Source organism: Saimiri boliviensis, chromosome 6 (genome assembly GCF_048565385.1).
Source record: "Saimiri boliviensis isolate mSaiBol1 chromosome 6, mSaiBol1.pri, whole genome shotgun sequence".
Classification (NCBI taxonomy): Eukaryota; Metazoa; Chordata; class Mammalia; order Primates; family Cebidae; genus Saimiri; species Saimiri boliviensis.
Window position 1 is genome coordinate 118,183,371 of NC_133454.1, and position 18,552 is coordinate 118,201,922.

Below are 18,552 nucleotides of genomic sequence, written 5' to 3' on the forward strand. Positions count from 1 at the left end.
AAATCCCTCCCATCAGGCTAGCAATTGACTCAACACTTGAGCCCGGATGTAGAGCAGACGTCGCGACCTAACCCGGAAACACTGCCTCCTTTAAAAATAAATAAATAAATAAATTCAGACTGCGGAAAGTAAACTACCTTTCCCGGCGTGAATCAGTCAGAACTTCCCAGCATCCTCTCCACCTCTGGTTTCCCATCTTTTCCTAAAGCCTAGGAGAAATAGGACTTCATCTCCCACAATGCCCTTGGTTAAGTTAACGATGCGCATGCGCCAGGAGGAGGGCCCTCGTTGCCCCCACAACCCCGCCTTCGTTCTACCGCCGCCATTTTTTTCAGAGACTTTCATTCGGCAACCGACGGGGCTTTTTTTCTTAAAGGAGAAGCGACAGCTCAAAATATTACCCCCTTCACTCCGCAAGATCTGGCAGCGCTGGGGACAGAAAGGCCAGAGACACGAAACTGGGGTAGGGTGGAGGCGGAATAACGCCCAGGCTACTTCTGCGGCCTATAGAAGGACAGAAAGAGCCCTTAGGGAGGCAGGTGCGCGCGCAGCCAGCCTAGGGTGTGCATGAGGCGGGGAAAGAGGTGCGATTTCTTCTCACCCGCCTCCCTCGCGAGATCTATCCCTCGCACTGCCCCTAGCGCGCATTGAACTCCGGAGGGGGGAAAAAGGTCACTTTGGGATTGTCGCGAGATAGCGCCGTTTAACGGTGAGAACGGGTGCGCGGGGAAGGAAACCTCGCGCGCTCCCTTGTAGCCGTTTCCTGATTGGCTCTAGGAAGGGGTGGGGGAGGGAACCTGAAACGTCGCTGCGTGTAAGACCGCGAGGGGCGGGGTGAAGAAGTCTGTCTTCTTCTCCGATTGGCTCTCTGAACGTCAGTAGCGGGCGCGCGCGCGCCGCCAGCGGTAGCAGACCTTGAGTGGCAGGGGGCGGGGGGGGGCGCCCTCCGAGCCTGGCGGAGGGGAGGGGGGAAAAGAGGAGCGCAGGGTGAGAGTGAGCCGGAGGCTTCGGGAGGCGAGGGGGCGGGGGAGCAGCGCGGAGGCCGCCGCCTCCCCCTCCGCCGCCTGGGACTAGGGGGTGGGGGACGGACAAGCCCCGATGCCGGGGGAGACGGAAGAGCCGAGACCCCCGGAGCAGCAGGACCAGGAAGGGGGAGAGGCGGCGGCGGCCAAGGAGGCTCCGGAGGAGCCCCAGCAACGGCCCCCTGAGGCTGCCGCGGCGGCGCCTGCAGGGACCACTAGCAGCCGTGTGCTGAGGGGAGGTCGGGACCGAGGCCGGGCCGCTGCGGCCGCCGCCGCCGCCGCCGCTGCCGCTGTGTCCCGCCGGAGGAAGGCCGAGTATCCCCGCCGGCGGAGGAGCAGCCCCAGCGCCAGGCCTCCCGACGTGCCCGGGCAGCAGCCTCAGGCCGCGAAGTCCCCGTCTCCAGTTCAGGGCAAGAAGAGTCCGCGACTCCTGTGAGTAACAGTCGTTCAGGCGGTGGGGAAGACCCCCCTCTGTCCGCACGCAGCCCTCTCGGCTCCCGTAGCGCCAGCTCCACGTGACATCCTGCCTGCTCTGCCCCCTGCCGGTTCCGCACGCCAGATGTCACACCGTTTCCCCGGGAGCTGCCATCCCTGCGCTGCCCTCCCCTCACCCTCGTACCCTAGCCTGTCTGGCTGCTTCCCCACGCGCCGAAATCATCCTGGGATACACCCCTGCGCTCGCTAGTGACCCACCTCTTCCCTGCCGCCCCAGGCTCATCTCTCTGGCATCTGCACCCCCTTTGTCAACCTATTCCTTTCCCTTAGGCGGCTCTCCAGTATTACATCACTTGCCCATTAGGAAATCCACAGTCCTATCATAGCAGTAAAAAACGTGCCCCCCTCTTCGCGTTAGCCCAAGAGCCAGCTGTACTAGTATGTTTATGTAGCTTTTTCTTCACTCTTCTAAAATTTCACAGCACTTTTCTTTCTTTGGAGAAATTGCTTATGGTCAGGATAAAAACATGGTATTGCCACAATTTTAAGTCTTCAGTCTTTCATAATTTTATATGAAATATAAAATTATATATAATTTTATATGAAATATAAAATTATATATAATTTTATATATAAGTATTCTTCAATGTTTGTTTTTACGAAGTGACATGTTTTATCTTTGTGTTTCGTATTTTTAAATGTAGGAAATTCATCCTTAAAATTAGTATCATCTGAAAGGAATTCCTTTATTACCTAGTGGTAATAGAGGGAACAGGTGGCCAGGAGCATTGTTTTAAATTGTTCGTTAAAGTAATGCAATACTCACATGTCAAGAATATTGAAGCACACAAGTTTGCAAATGCTAGATATCATATTAACTATTGAATTCATACTGAAAACATTATTAGTGACTTTTGACTTTCGAGTGAAAACAAACTGGTACAAACAGAGAAAATTGGAGTGAGGAGGGGTCAGTTTTAAGTGTTCCCTTTTCTCCAGTAGAGTTAGTGCCAAAGTTTGGTTTACACCAGAGCTAATAGGTTAAAACTTGAAACAGAACTGGTCCAAAATTAAGAGGTAAGTCTGTGTCTTGGCATGCTTGCCTTAGAAGCCTCTCAGAAAGAGGAATAAAATTCAGAGGTAATCGTATTGTGGTATTAGATTTGCTTTCAGATTTTTGAATGTCAACTAAGTAAACTTAATTTAGAGAATTTATTGTAAAAACTGCAAGTCCCTCGACAGCAAAAATCTGAACTTAACAGATTCAGCTGCAATTAGAATTCTAATTGCGGTAGATGCATTTCATCTTACAAAAGTTTTATAGTTCTATATTTGTTTAATCTCATACATTTGAAAAGATACATGTGTATCATTGGCCTCATTTGGATATGAATTCCTTGGGCAAATCCTTAACCTACTCATGCTTTAGTTTCTTTTAACTATAGAGGGTAGTGTCTACAACGTGAGTTTTTGAGAATTAAATACAGCATGTGAAGCACTAGGTACAGTGCCTGCTACATAGTAAATAGCACAAGTTGCCGTTTTCAGTTGGGATGGTAGAGGAGTGAGCGGTTTGTAGTGATGTTTTTCATGTAAATTATGCAAAACATGATTTTTTCATTTTACTGCACATAGAGAGGGTAATACTTAAAATATCTTTAAAATTTTCTTTTATTCTCACCTACCACTTGAAAGTTAAATATACCTATATCTCAAGATAATTATATCTAAAATAGTACCTGCTATTTAATATATATACTGTATATACATTTTTTTTTTTGAAATGGGAGTCTTGCTCCCTCTCTCAGGCTGGAGTGCAATGGTGCGATCTCAGCTCACTGCAGCGTCTGCCCCAGGGGTACAAACGGTTCTCTTGCCTCAGCCTCCTGAGTAGCTGGCATTACAGGTGCTCGCCACCAAGCCCGGCTAATTTTTGTAATGTTAGTAGAGATGAGGTTTCGCCATATTGGCCAGGTTAGTCTCAAACTTTTGACCTCAGGTGATGCACCCACCTCAGCCTCCCAAAGGGCTAGGATTACAGGCGTGAGCCACCACGCCCAGCGTGCTGTTTAATTTTTGAAGGAAAAGAAATAATTTTTATCTGTTATAGTAGTTTTACCTACTGTCGTGATTTATTTTTACCCTAACTCTTAGCAACAAAGTACTAGTGCCACTTTAATTCTATATAAATGTTACTGTGGTAATTGAATGAAGATGACTTAATTAAATATCTTCATTTTTTCTGCACAGTATTCCTTGTGGGAAGGAAGAAATAAGTCTGAATTCTTAGTGCTGCCCCAATCCAATATCATAAAAAATAGTAGTGACAATGGTATTATTCTTTCAGCCCCAAATTATCCCTTGACTGTGTTTTTTATCAGGTTGTTAAACAAATTTTCATCATAATAATAGAGTTTTTTGTTTTGTTTTGTTTTGTTTTTGTGTTTTTTTTTTTTAAACACATTTTCGCCTTGCTTTATAATCTGGAAATCAAAGGAATGCTAAAGCATTTTAGCTTGGCAAACTTGTTTGATCAGTAACTGGACCTGGTACTATGCTGAACTAGTGGGTAGAAAGAAAAATGAGACATGGCCCTCATCTTCAAGGACCTTGCAGTGTAAGGGAAAGTTGCATTATTAGTGGAGATTTGTCAAATGTATGCACAGCATACAAATTTTCACTCTTAAAATTCATTTTAAGGCTTAATTTTTTCTACTTAATTTAATCCTTTAAGATATTTCAAGAGCTTTTGAGTCCAAACCCTGATCTAGTATCTTTTGACTTTTGATTCTTTTCTGTTTTCCAAATGACATTTTGACAATTTTAAAAAGAAGATTTATTCTGTATTACTTGTTCACTCTCGTTCTTTTTTCATATCCCAGCTTTTCCCCCATAAAGTCTTAGTAATTAGCTGTTTAATCTACATTGGATTCTCATTAATTAAAGTGATAGTAAAGTATGTCATAGTTTAAAAGATCAAGAAATAGATTTCAGTTGGTTGAAACCTCTGTTCCCATTGAAAGGCAAAATAATATAATGGATAAAGCATTGGATTTTAGTCAGAAAGTTTTATGTTCCAGCTTTGTACTGTGCAGTAAGTGACCTTAAGCAAGTCACTTAACCTCTTTAGATGTGCTTCATTTATAATTGATATTTTATGGATTTGTGAGATGAGCTTTATAGTTTGATATTTAGCTTACAGTTCTTATAATCTGGTGTTTATGACAACTTCTTTTCGCAATGAAATATTTGGGGGTGATTGAGAAGTTATTTGTGGATGGAGGGGAAATAAATGTTTCATTGTACTTAAGAGAAACTTAAATGCTAGAATTATGATAAATTGAAGCACAGAAAGTAGAAAAAATAAAATTTGAAGAAAGTTTATGTATCCATACTGAGACTGATCATTTGCTGTATTTTAGCCAGTAAATTACAGTTATTTCAAGTGCACATGTTTATATACTCTTTAAATTTTGAAATAAATACACTCTACAAGAAATCTGGTAGCATTAGTATAGTATAGCATTAAACAGTTTTTAAGATAGGTTAGAAAATGCATAAGGCTTTGTTTCATTCTTTCATATAATAGTCCTTCGTTTATCCTGTGCATTTCAGAACTTAAAACTAGTGACAAATACTCTTTAAAAATTCTAATTTTGCTGTTGCATAACCATATTAGCAAATACTGAGTATTTTTAGATATCTTCCTTCAGATTCAGATTAAGGAAAGTATTTTTATTTTCTGGTGTGTGAAATTCCATTTTTTGTATATTTTCTTGCTAAAATTAAAACAATAATAAACCTTTAGGTGACCTTGCTATTTCCCTTTTGAAGGTCATGGATAGTGAGGATGAAGAGGTGATAATGTTATGAATTGGAAAAACTTAAAGCCCGTTGCAGAAGCCTTCAGTTGTACAGGGCTGAAATCCTGAGTGATGAGGATATTAGAGTAATCAGTGTGATGATAGTAACATTGAACCAACTCTAAAGGTTCTGGGGAAAGTTTGTGTTATAATTTTTCAAAAAGTTAGCAATTATTTTTACAGTTAAGATAGTATGATTAGCAGTTCTGATGTGTTAATTGGGACATTGGTAATATGATTTAAAATAAAATTATAATACCAGTCTTTTTTTAAAAATGTATGGAACAATGATAGCTATTCTCTAAGTAGAATAGATTTTTGTATTATATGGTGGCTTCTGTATTTGCCTGGGTATTCATTTATAACATATTGTAACATAATAGACTCTTTACGATATTAGGTTTACTTTTGAAAGGAAGAACAACAAAAAAACATTGTATTGTTCAGAGATACTCTGTGGTATCTATATGACAAGCATTTGACTTTTGAATTTTAGTAGCAAGTATAGGGAAGTTTATTATACTGTCCTCACCAGTTATGTATGAGAGAAATTTTCCCAGATTAAAAACCTGGGAGTATATATGATTTTTGTTGTTGTTGTTGTTTGGGGTTTTAAAAAAATCTTTAGGCTATAATAATTTTTAAGCTCTTCACTGTTGCTTTTTAATTTGTAAAGTGCAAGTTATATTTACTTGTGAGGTTCATCTGTGGTCTTTTTACAAGTAGATTTTGATTTGGGTTGATCAATTTTAGGGCCTTTTGAAAAGTTAATTAAGTTATTTTTATTAAAAATTACACAAAAAAATTATTAAAATACACAAAGTAGGGAAAATAATATAATGAAACCGCAGTATTTATCACTTAGATGAAAGTTATTGAGATTTTGCCATGCTTGCTATGTCTATTCCCTGTTTTGGCAGAAGTGTTTTAAAGCACATGCCAAACATTGTCATTTCATCTCTAGTTAGTACGTTTATGTAAAATAAGAACATTTTCTTATATAACCACTTAATATAACAAAATTAGTAATATTTTCTTTGTATCAATATCTTAGTTAAAAACAGCTGTTTTGAATGATATTCTAGCTCTGTGCTATCAGTTATGATAGCCACATCTGACTAAATTTACATTAATCAAAATTAAAAATATATTTTCACAATTACATGAACTGTTCCAAGTGCTCAGTAGCCACATGCAAGTACTATATTGGACTGTGCAGATATGCTTCCATCACTGATGAAAATTCTGTTGGACAACACTGGTCTAGATGCTTTCTTTATCACTTTTAAGGTGAACCTGAAAGAGATAAATATTTATATTTTCAGAAAATGTACAAGATTGCTCATTAACGTTTGATTCTTATTTCTTTCAGATGCATAGAAAAAGTAACAACTGATAAAGGTAAGACTTGGTTATTCATACCTCTAGTGTACATCACGTTGATTATTTTATAATCTGTTAGAAAGCCTCCTCATTCAAATTAGTTCTCATTTAAAAGTAACTTTCATTTGGTAAAAATTACTGCAGTTTTTAGAATAGAATCTATTTAGATGACAGCAGTTTGGGACGATAGAGTATATTGGCATTATTTAGAAACCTAATGACAAATCAGATTGTTTGATAGTAATTTATTGTAATTTTTAAGCTTTTTTTTTTTTTTAATGAAATAACAGACTGGAATGATACACAGTCTACAAAGTGAAGTGAAGGCAAAAATCTTTATGCTACTGTAGACCCAGATGATTATTGCAGAGTGAAGAATGCTGAGTGTTGTTAAGAATTCAGCCTGGTAAATAATTAAATTAGGTCAATATTAGGTCATTTTTCTTTAAATTTGAGTGCACATCAGATGTATGTATTAAATATAGTTTTCTGTTTTCCTAGATTATGATGGGAAGCTAATGTTCAGTTTTCAATACCTTTTAAAATACTTGATTCTGGCTCTATAGATTAGGTTATTAAAATTGTCTTTAACATGTTGGACCAGTGGCTTATTCATTCCATTTTTTTTCCTTGATGTTAAATTCAAACACACAACATCCTCCTTAAAACTGTAACAAACATGCTTTTAGGCACATTTCATTTATTGTGTATGATCTTCACCCAGCCCTGACACAGTTTCCAAACTCCTGGAATCCACTTAATATCTGAGAGTCGACTGGTTAGTTTTTAAGGTCTACTTACAGCCTGCTACTATTTCTATAAAAGAATATATATGTATGCATTTTATGTATCAATATGTGTAGAATATGTACATGAGAATCTTAAGGTTTTTCTGTTCTTCATAAAGAATTATTCGAGAACATATAAGGCAGGTTTAAAGCCTGGATTTTGTGCTGTGTGGAAGAATGATAGTGTAATTAAGAACCAATAACTTGAACTGGTGGTGACTGCTTTGTAAATAAGTAAGTTTCAGTGCTGAGGTTTCTTGTTTCTCTGAATTTTGGAATCTAAGGCTAATATTTCATAGTATACCAGGCAGAAGTTTTTCATACCTGGAATTTTTTTTTTATGTCAAAAGCTTTGCGTAATTGTTTTGTCTAGCAAGTTTATTTTTGTTGTTGGTACTTAGAAAATAGGTTATGTCTGCCAAAAATTGAAGATATCACATTTCTTATTCAGAGATCAATTTGGAGATTTTATAACGTGAAGAAAACGTAATGACAGGTAACAAGTCTAAAGCATTCTAATTAAAACAAAAAGCAGCCTTTGTCAAGAGCTGAAATTACCTTATGTATTCAGAGAAATCATGATTGCCTGCCTTGAGGCAAAATTGAAGAAAGGTGGAAATTTTGAGCCCATTTTGGGGAGAAAAGTAGATGACCTTTGTGTAGATGGGTTTTTTTTTTTTTTTTTTTAGTTTATTAAGTAGAGACAGTGTTTAACCAGGCTGGTCTTAAACTCCTGGCATCAAGTGATCCACCTTCCTCATGTGTAGATGTCATAAACTAGAAGTTGGCATATTGGCATGTTTCATGATTGTGCAGCTGTGGAGAGATTAAAACTACATTCTGGATAATTTGATCCGAAAATCAGTCCCACTTTAATCTACTGTTTGAAGGCCCTGGATCTAGATACTCTGACATGCCAATCTCTATTAGTTTGCCTGTTAAGGTAGCTGTTCAGCTCTATGAACAGTACATAGGTATGTAAGAACAGTAACTTACATTCATATAAGATGAATGAAGAAAGAAATGGAGGCTCGGGTAGTCACTTTTTCCTGTTCTGTTTAGTATTTAAAATTTACAGTGTTTCTCCTCTTCTGGTCACTTAACTTCTCTGTTATTCTCTTATTTTGGAATAGTCCTCATGTTCAGCCTGCTAAATTTTAACTGGAATAACATGCTCATTTCAAAAGTTAAGGGTTTTTCAAAACTTTAGACAGGTTTTATTTTTTAGAGGTATGACTTGCCCTCTGATGTATTAGTGTTGAAAAGATGTCTTCAGGATTGTTTTTACTCTTATTTACTCAAACCATCTAGAAATTGTATGCCTTCCTTGAGTTGAGAAGAACCTATGACTTACACATAAACAATATTGCACACACACAGTATGCAACTTCCCATGTTTTCTTTAAATTAAGTTGCAAAGTGCTACATTCACTTTTTTCAAACTGAAATAATAACAAAGAAACATCAGTATTAGTTTGTGTTTTTGCTTTTAAACCCTGATTGGTATATAAAACAAATGGAAAGCTACCATGGTAAAATGTTGTTAATTCATTCAACAAGTAATTGTTGAGCATCCACTATGTGTCTGGCGCTATTCTAGGCACTAGATATACTGGTAATCAAATACATGAAATGAAGAAGTCAAAAGAGTGTAATAATGTTTGATGAAGTTGGAGTTGGGAAAGCTCAGTTTAAATGAAGTTATAAGGGAAGACCTTTTGGAAGTGACATTTGAAATTACACCTAAATATGTAGATAGTTAATTTGGACAGGCAACATTCCACACAGAAGTTAAAAAGGAAAAAAAAAAGCTTCAAACTTAAAAGCTTAGTTTACCATTGCCAGAGGATTATCTTCATCATTGTGGAGTTTTCAAGAGTGTTGGCTGAAATTTTAAGGGATGGAGGCCTAGTTCCTTTTTAACTTCGCTTTATGTTTTGTTTCTCTGTTTTTTTGAACCAGTGTTGTACTTAGGATTATAAAATAAAAGAGTGGCCTACCTACACCTAATTTTTAGTTATCCCAGTGTTAATTTATTTCACTTTCTAACCTTTGACTAGATATATTGTGAAGCCTAATTGTTTTTTTCTCCCATCCCTTGTGTCCTTAATGATGAATAATAGTTAAAACTGCCATCAGGATAAAACATCATAAAAACGGAGACTGGAATACCTTAATGTTTATTAAAATATTTCTTAAGTGTTTAGTGGAATGATAATAAATGCTGCAGAATCAAGTGGATGTGAGCAGTGCTTAAGTCGTTATTAGATAGGTTCTTAATGGCAGAACTTTTTAGGAACTCTGATTTTTGAGTTATGTGCAGTCTAAGTACCAAGAATTTTGCAGTGATTACCGAATCTATTTGACTTCTAAGACCCCCTTTTTAAAGAACATTTCATAAAACTGGAGTTTAATAGAAAACATACTTGGAAATACTGCGTGCTTGGAAATTTGATTGTATAAAACTCTAGACTTGAACCTTTTATTCAAAATCATTTTACTCTTTTCATTTGCCCTTCTGAAATAGTGATGTTTGACAATGATTACTGAGAGTTTCTGACTTATGTGTAGTCAGAGGAAAACAAAGTCATCAAATTCATAACAGATCTAGGCATTTACTTAGATTATTTGGAGCTTAACTGTTAAGTATTCACCTTATCTAGTTTATCATAGTCAGCATACTATCTAGAATTGTTACTAAAATATTAGTTTATTTTTTTCCCTCCTGTCTGGATGACATCCTTAGTTTTTTTTTCTTACATTGATTTAGTCTGATTTATAGGTTATGCCTCTTTGCTCCATTTCTAAAAATTAGAATTAATTTATTATTAACAGTTTTCATGGATTTCAACAGTTTTATTTTACCTGTATTGAAATGTCTTTGATTATCTTACCCTCTCAAATCAGTCTCTTGCATTCTATTCATCTTGGGCTCTTGTCAGCTTGCAACCCCAACATAACATTGACTGTTTTTACTTCCTTTACACATGGGTCTCTTTTATAGTATACTTTTTTTTGGTTTTCTTTCTTTCTAGTTTAAAGAATATTTTTATTATTTCTGAAAATATAGAAGACACATTTTTATGCTTTTTTTCCCAGTCCAGTGAGAAAATCTAACTTTTGTGATTCTTACCATTGTATACAAAAGGCAGATACTAGGATATACTGAGAATATTGTCTTCACAATTCTTTCTTGAAAGATTTTAAATCATCTTGCTAATGACCTAGTTTTTTTAGTCAAAATAAAATCTTGTAGATTTTGAGGAGAAAAGAGTTCTGGAAGGAAAATCTGTAGGTGAGAAAGGGTGTGTATAACCCCGGTGTTAACCCTCAGATAGGCTTTTAGATTTTTTGTTGTTTGTTTTTGAGACAGGGTCTCATTCTGTTGCCCAGGCTGGAGTGCAGTGGTATAATCATGGCTCACTGCTGTATTAATCTCCTGGGATCAAGCCGTCCTCCCGCCTCAGCCTCCCAAGTAGCTGGGACTACAGAGATGTACCACCATGCCCAGCTAATTTTAAATTTTTCTGTGGAGACAAGGTCTCATTGTGTTGCCTAGTCTGGTCTGAGCTCAAGCAGTCCTCTTGCCTTGGCCTCCCAAAGTGCTGGAATTTATAGGCATGAGCCACTACACCAGCCTGTTAGTTTTAACTGAAATATTCTCCTGTATAAATTAAATGATACTGTTCTAAATTTAAATGCAAGTTCAAAACAACAACAACAACAGAGATTGGCTAATATTTCAAAGCTGACTTTACTAATTATTTATGGAAAACAAAGTGCAGCTAATGATAGAAATACACAGAATAGTTCAGTTAGGTTTCAGAAACTCAAGTTTCTGATAATTTTATAATAATATTAAAGCCTCAAAGGCTAAATACATTAGATAGGCATTTTTATTTGTCCGTTTCTTCTGATCCTTTATCTTAAGGTAGCAGTAACTAAATTATTTGTCTTAGTATGAGAATAATATTTACTCAGACATCTTGTTATGTGTTGGATATGGCCCAGAACCTTTAATTCATTTTTCTAGTTCAGACATCCAAACCTCCTTTGGTTCTTCCTTTTCTATTGTTAATTTCCTGCAAATAGATACATGTCACTTATCATATATGTGGATTGTGATGTAGGCTTAAAAAGCCTTGATCATCAGCTTTTAGTTATGTGATTTTCTATCAGGTAAATGAGTTATAACTTTACAATATTTGTCTATTACAGTTCAATGTAAAGCCATCTTCGACGCAGTTATAAGTTTATTCTGTTATATTTGTTATTTTACATTGAGATCCCTTTTCCTGCCAAGACCACTTGAGAGTTAGAGCAGAATGCCTTGATAGAAGAAAACTGAAGCAGAAGAAACTTAAAATCCTTGGTGGGGAAACCCATATTCAGCCAGTATAAATCCAAAGCCTTTAAGAGAGACTTGTCTCTATGTGAGGGCATAACCAATCCTCACTTGAGATGACCCTGAGTGGATAAGAATTTCTGACAAAAAGGAATTGCCGCCAGCTCTTAAGTTCAAAAAGGAAGATGCTTCTCTGAATTTAAACCAGCCAGATTAATCTAATGCTATCCAGGCAAAGGCTTCTTTAGCTTCATAACAAAACAATCTAAAAACTTAGTGACTTAAAATGCAGTAATTTATTATTTATAGGTTGGGCCGTTCCCCCCTCCTCATTGGTCATTCAGTTCGGACTTGTTTTATATTACGGTGGTTGCAGGGCAGTGTTCCATAATGCTGAAGGCATTAACTGCAAGGTGTCTTGAAACCATCCCCATAGTATAAAAGATAGTTTAACAAAAATCAATTGTATTTCTATATATTAGCAACAAACAATAAAAAATTGAAGTTATAAAACCAAAAATTGATGTTAGTATTTACAACCCCATAAACAAGATATACTGCTCCATTACTTAGGTCTTTAATTTCACTCAACAGTGTTTTTATACTTTTCAGTGTACAGGTCTTTATCCCCAAGTATTTAATAATTTTTGATGCTATTAGCTTAGATTAATCGGGATTCTCACTGTGTTTAAGAATGGGATTGGGCTGGGCGCGGTGGCTCAAGCCTGTAATCCCAGCACTTTGGGAGGCCGAGGCAGGTGGATCACGAGGTCAAGAGATCGAGACCATCCTGGTCAACATGGTGAAACTCCGTCTCTACTAAAAATACAAAAAATTAGCTGGGCATGGTGGTGCGTGCCTGTAATTCGAGCTACTCAGGAGGCTGAGGCAGGAGAATTGCCTGAACCCGGGAGGTGGAGGTTGTGGTGAGCCGAGATCGTGCCATTGCATTCCAGACTGGGTAACAGGAGCAAAAACTCCGTCTCAAAAAAAAAAAAAAAAAAAAAAGTGGGATTGATTTTTTTTTTTTTTTTTTTTTTTAAGAAAGAAGGGGTGACTGGATGCTTTGTGGGTATGCAGCTATGACTGCTATACATTTATATTCCATTATTTAACCATTACCTAACTAAAGGGCATTTGATACTTGTTCTTGTTTTTCCTGAGATTACAGGTGATTTTTAGAGAAATTCTATTAAAATATACTATACATGTACAGAAATGCACGTATTATAAGTGAGCAGACTGTGACTATTCCCAAGGTGTGCCCAATCATGTAACCATTACGGAGCTGAAGAAATAAAACATAATCGGTGTTTTGGAAACACCCTTATGCCCCTTCAAGTCAGCTGCCTCCACGTGTAACCACCATTTTGACTTTAAATAGCAGAAAATAGTTTTGCCAATTTTTAAATTTTATATAAATGCAATAATACAGTAGGCACTCGTTTGTATCTGATTTATTTTGGTCGTCATTTTGTGACAAGCATTGTGTTTGTCATAGATGGTAGATGGTTAATTTTAGTTGCTGTATAGTGTTCCGTTGTGGGAATATACTACAGTTTATGCTGTTGATGGACATTTGGGTAGTTTTCAGTTAGTCTTTATGACTAGTACTGTGATCATATTTTTAAAATACAGTGTTATTGGGGTATAATTTACATATTATAAAATTCATGCATTTCAAATGTACAATTACTGTTCTGGGTACATTTTATGAATTGCACACCTATCATCACAATACAGTTTTAGAACTTTTTCTTCACCCTAATTATGTCCTTCATGTCTGTTTATAGTTAATCCTTATTCTTATCCTTCACCCCAGGCAACTAGTGATTACTTTCTGTCTGTATAGACTTGTTTTTTTCTGGACATTTTGTGTAAATGGATTCAGACATACAGTTTGTGTTTATATATAGGAAACCTTGCATGCAGGCAAGACATGTTTGTATCCAGAGTCTATTCCAGTAAGGACAAAGCATTGCCACTTCCATGGTGGAAGTGGTCTTTTGTAGTGAACCTTATCCCAGATGAGCTGGCTGACCACCCAGGGAATGGTGCTATATCAGGGACTTGGTGTTGGTCTCTGTTGCTGGCACATTGGGCACTTAACAGTGGCTATAGCCAGGTCAGCCTTGGTACAGCTCACTCTGGATTTGGTTTTCAGCAATCTTAGATTTGCAGCTATAGTAGTATTTTCAGGGAAGATACAGAAATGTGGAGGTCATTTTTTGTGGTGCTTGAGCTGGGTATTTGAACCCCTGATCACATTCTTTTCTTTTTTATTTTTTTTGAGAGGGAGTTTCACATCTTGTTGCCCAGGCTGGGGTGCAGTGATGGGATCTTGGCTCACTGCAACTTCCGCTTCCTAGGTTCAAGTGATTCTCCTGCCTCAGCCTCCTGAGTAGCTGGGATTACAGATGCACACCACCACAGCCAGCTAATTTTTTGTTATTTCTTTAGTAGAGATGGGGTTTCACCATGTTAGCCAGGCTGGTCTTGAACTCCTGACCTCAGGTGATCCGCCTGCCTTGGCCTCCCGAAGTGCTGGGATTACAGGTGTGAACCACTGCACCTTGCCGATGCATCCTTTTCTTTATCCACTTTGTGTTTTCTAATTAGGAACAACCAGCTAATTTCATTATATCATTACTTTGGCCAGAATGTTCTAAGGTATCAAATACATGATCTTTAAAAAGAAGGAACTTCTGTCATTCCTGACAACATGGGTGGAACCAGAGGATATTATGCTAAGTGAAATGAACCAAGCACAGAAAGATACACTGTATGGTTTCGCTTACATGTGTAATCTAAATAAGTGTCTCATAGAAACGTTACTGGAGGCTAGGGGATTGGGAAGTGGAATGAGAAAAGGGGAGATAGAGATGAAAAGGTACATAGAAACTTTCAATTAAATTGGGAGAGTAGGTTGCAGTGATCTGTTGCACTGTGTATTAGTCTCTTGAGTTACTAGAAAGGAGTAAGTGAGACTCAGTGATTTATAAAGAAAAGAGTTTTATCTGACTCATAGTTCTGCAGGCTGTACAAGCATGGCCAGCATTGGCTGTACTTCTAAAGAGGCCTTCAGAAGCTTTTGCTCATGGTGGAAGGTGTAGGTGGAAAGCAGGTGTGTCACAGAGCCAGAGCAAGAGAGAAGAGACAAGGGGCTAGGCTCTTAAACAACCAGGTCTCACATGAACCAATAGACAACTCACCCATTACTGCAGGGATGGCACCAAGCCATTCATGAGTGAGCCACCTTGATTACGCAAACACCTCCCGCTAGGCCCCACATCCAGTGTTAGGGATCACATTTCAGCAGGAGATCTGGAGAGGACAAACATCCAAACTAAATCACACTGCATGATGACCACAGTTAATAATAATGTATTACATATTTCTCAGTTGCTAAGTTGGTGAGTTGATACATTCTGTTGTTTTAAATGAAACTCGTATTAAATTTATCTATCTGTCCCCAGCAGCCACCAGACGCTCAGAGAGCACTAGCAGGCAATGCAACTGCATGGGTCCCTTTATGAACAGTGTATGCTTAGGCTACAATAAATTTATACACAGATATTTTTCTCTCTTCTGTAATAAATTAATCTCAGCTTATTGTAACTTTTTACTTTATAAACTTTTAAGTTTTTAAAAATCTTTTCGACTACACACTTGGAAACACAGCTGTATAAAAATACTTTTATCCTTATTCTATAAGCCTATTTTATTTTTAATTTTTGTTTTTACCTTTTAAACTTTTTTTTGTTAAAAACTGAGACATAACACACATTAGCCTAGACCTACACAGGATCAAGATCATAAATATCACTGTCATCAACTCTTCAACCTCTGTATCTTGTCTCATTGGTTTTTAGGGCAGTAACACACATGGAGCTGTCATCTGTGTTCCTAGGGTAACAGTGCATTCTTTTGAAATATATTCTGAAGGATGTGCCTGAGGCTATTTTACAGTTTAATAAGTAGAAGTATTACATTCTAAATGATAAAATGTATAATATGTAAACCATAACATAGTTATTAAGTGTTAGATATTCTGTGTAATTGTATGTGCTATATTTTTATATTATACTGGCAGTGCAGTAGGCTTGTTTGCACCAGCATCACCACACAGGTTAGTAATGTGTTGCATTATAACATCACTAGGCGATAGGAAGTTTTCAGCTCCATTGTAATCTTAACCAAATGACCATTGTATAGGATGTCCATCCTTAAACAGAATGTAACACTGTACATGGAAGACACTGGGAACTTTAACAACAGCTATTTTAATGGAATGCTAAAAGCAGAAGCCAAGCAATACATGAAATCCCTTATCACTACATCTTACCATGACCAAAGTCTGCCAGTTTTGTTCCCACTCCACTTGAACCTATAAACCTTATTTCATTACAGTTTTTAGGTAAAGCCTTTATTGGTATTAGCTGTGTATTATTACAGTTGTATTCCAGCTGGTCTCCTTAATTTGCATGTCTCAAACCACCTCCCTTTTCTTACCAATCATTCATGCACTCTTTGTTTGTTCGTTTTCCTTTTTTTTTTTTTTTTTTTTGAGACTGAATTTCGCTCTTGCTACCCAGGCTGAAGTGCAATGGCGCGATCTCGGCTCACCGCAACCTCCACCTCCTAGGTTCTGGCAATTCTCCTGCCTCAGCCTCCTGAGTAGCTGGGATTACAGGCACGCGCCACCATGCCCAGCTAATTTTTGTATTTTTAGTAGAGACGGGGTTTCACCATGTTGACCAGGATGGTCTCGATCTCTTGACCTCGTGATCCACCTGCCTCGGCCTCCCAAAGTGCTGGTATTACAGGCATGAGCCACCGCGCCCGGCCGTTTTCCTTTTTTTGATACAGGGTCTCACTTGGTTGTCCAGGCCAGAGTGCAGAAGCATGCTCATAGTTCACTGCAGCCTCTACTTCCTGGGCTCAAGTGATCCTCCCACCTCAGCCTCCCAAATTACTGGGAATATAGGCATGTCACAACCAGTGGTTTTTGTTTTGTTTTGTTTTGTTTTTTTGTTTTTTTCAGTAGAGACAGGATTTTGCCGTGTCGCCCAGGCTGGTCTTGAACTCCTGGGCTCAAGTGATCCTCCTGTCTTAGCCTCCCAAAGTGTTGGGATTGCAGACGTGAGCCACCACACTCAGCAGTCATGCAGTCTTGAGATCAAGTCATGTAACTTGTACTCTTTTAGAGATTCCCTACTAACTTCAGATTTCTTAGGCTTGGATACAAGGTCTCTACAAAGTTGATGAATTATAATTTTCTAGCCTTGTTGCTGAGACCCCCAAATTTCTTCCTGTAATGTTTTCTGTTCTCCAAATCTCTGAACTTTTCTGTTTTTGCAGTGCTGTTCTGCTCTTACCTTTTCTTAAACATGTCCTAAATATTGGTGCTACCCTTGTATATGTCTTTCATGCCCCAGAAAAAGTGGTATTAACAGAACAAGATTGTACTGTGGTTGTTTTTATTTTGTAATCCAAAACTGCTGCTGGAAGAGAGAAATCAATGAGCAAGCCAAATGTTGGGGATAGCCAAAAACAACACATTTTATAAATATTGAAAATGATCCATTTTATATGAACCAAGCTAAATCTAGATGATAATAGTTTCTTTTTATGTGCTGACAATTCCCAGTTTTATGTTTGTAGCCCACTGTCTCCTTTGAACTTCAGGTCTGTTAATGTTTTACTCAGCAGTAATCTCAGACCTAGTCAAAGCAGAACATATTTTCTCTCTAGTGTCTCTTCAAAACAAGCAACAAAAAACCCTGATCTTTTTCTGTCAGAAATCTAGAATCCCAAATCCTTGACATCTCCCTCTATCCCTGTTAAATCACTCTGTAGTCCTGTCTGGTCTATTTCCTATTTCTTGTATCTCTAATTCTTTCCATACTCAGTGGTATTACCCTCTTTAAAGCTATTATTATCTGTTGCCTGGCCTACTGCAGTAGGTTTTTAGCTCATCACCTAGCATCTGCTCTTGCCTCTGCCTAGCTCATTGTCTAGCCTACAACCAACATGAACATTAAAAATGTAAATCTGATCATGTCACCTTTCTGTTTAAATTCTTTCTATGGCTATTAGGATAAGATCCAAAACCAGGATTCTGGAAGGACCTTGTTAGACTTTTTCCTGCTTCCTCAGCATCATAAATGATGGGTTTTATCTTTCTCTCCTCCAGTCATATTTATCTAATTTCTTTCAGTTCTCAAGTCATATACATGTACTCTTGTTTCTCACCCGCCTTCTCTGTCAGCTGGTTACCACTAATTTATTCTTCAGAGTTCAGCCATATTTAGTTAAACTTAAATGTTGAGCCAATTTTATAGAGATCATTAAGTTAATGAGTGCTAGTTTTAAGAGCTGTGCTTTCATAGAAACCATTCTTTCACCTTCTCAAACTTATGCCTGAGCAAAGTCTTAATGTTTTTAAAAGGGAGAACTAATTCACTTAATGCTGATACTTTGAAAGTTAATGACACTACTTTGTGATTCAGTTTTTCTTTTTTTTTTTTGCTCTAAACTTTTAATATCTGCAGAAATTCTGTGAAAACCTAACATTATCCTTTCTGTCAGTGCACCAGTGGCTGATGTCTGCTTTGAAATTGGTAACCCAGGAAAAACCATATGTAGATGGAGTAACAGTGAGAGATGACTAGAATAAGAAAGAAAAATCTAAGTATTAATAGACAATGCTGATT

General features: G+C 37.7%; 1 protein-coding gene across 3 annotated transcripts in view; it reads left to right on the forward strand.

Moving 5' to 3' along the window:
- Positions 1–317: 317 nt before the first annotated feature.
- Positions 318–18,552, forward strand: part of ZFP91 (ZFP91 zinc finger protein, atypical E3 ubiquitin ligase) — a 90,846-nt gene continuing 72,611 nt past the window's right edge. For all 3 annotated transcript variants that reach the window (XM_074401497.1, XM_039470520.2, XM_039470521.2), the window contains exons 1-2: positions 318–1,454; positions 6,693–6,721. In XM_074401497.1, the coding sequence (XP_074257598.1) occupies positions 1,099–1,454; positions 6,693–6,721 (385 nt within the window). In that variant the 5' untranslated portion in view covers positions 318–1,098. The remainder of the gene's footprint in view (positions 1,455–6,692; positions 6,722–18,552) is intronic.